This window comes from Eimeria mitis, genomic scaffold, assembly GCF_000499745.2.
Source record: "Eimeria mitis Houghton genomic scaffold, Emh_scaff3950, whole genome shotgun sequence".
NCBI lineage: Eukaryota > Apicomplexa > Conoidasida > Eucoccidiorida > Eimeriidae > Eimeria > Eimeria mitis.
The window spans coordinates 1,523-1,790 of record NW_013572286.1 but is presented as its reverse complement, the minus strand read 5'-3'; the positions used below and the strand labels follow the sequence as shown (position 1 = coordinate 1,790).

Genomic DNA, 268 nt, shown 5'->3' with positions numbered 1-268 from the left:
GCAGCAGCAGCAGCAGCAACAGCAGCAGCAGCAGCAGCAGCAGCAGCAGCAGCAGCAGCAGCAGCAGCGGCGGGGGCGGTGGGATCGACGATCCCCGCGGTGCGTGTGGGGCGTGTGGGGTGTTGTTGGATTCGTCTCCTGGCCCTGCTGCTGCTGCTGCTGCTGCTGCTGCAGCTGGTATCGTCGATCCCAGCCGCAGCAGCAGCAGCAGCAGCAGCAGCAGCAGCAGCAACACCCCACAACCCCACCCCCTAGAACCCCCCTTTCT

At 66.8% G+C, this 268-nt stretch overlaps 1 protein-coding gene across 1 annotated transcript in view; it reads left to right on the top strand.

Annotated features, from left to right (window-relative positions):
• The window catches only part of EMH_0071060 (uncharacterized protein), a gene marked incomplete at both ends in the record, with an annotated part of 545 nt that extends 290 nt beyond the window's left edge, over positions 1–255 (top strand). The window contains 2 exons of the mRNA XM_013499052.1: positions 3–103; positions 175–255. Coding sequence (XP_013354506.1) covers positions 3–103; positions 175–255 — 182 coding nt within the window. The remainder of the gene's footprint in view (positions 1–2; positions 104–174) is intronic.
• Between the last annotated feature and the right edge of the window lie 13 nt (positions 256–268).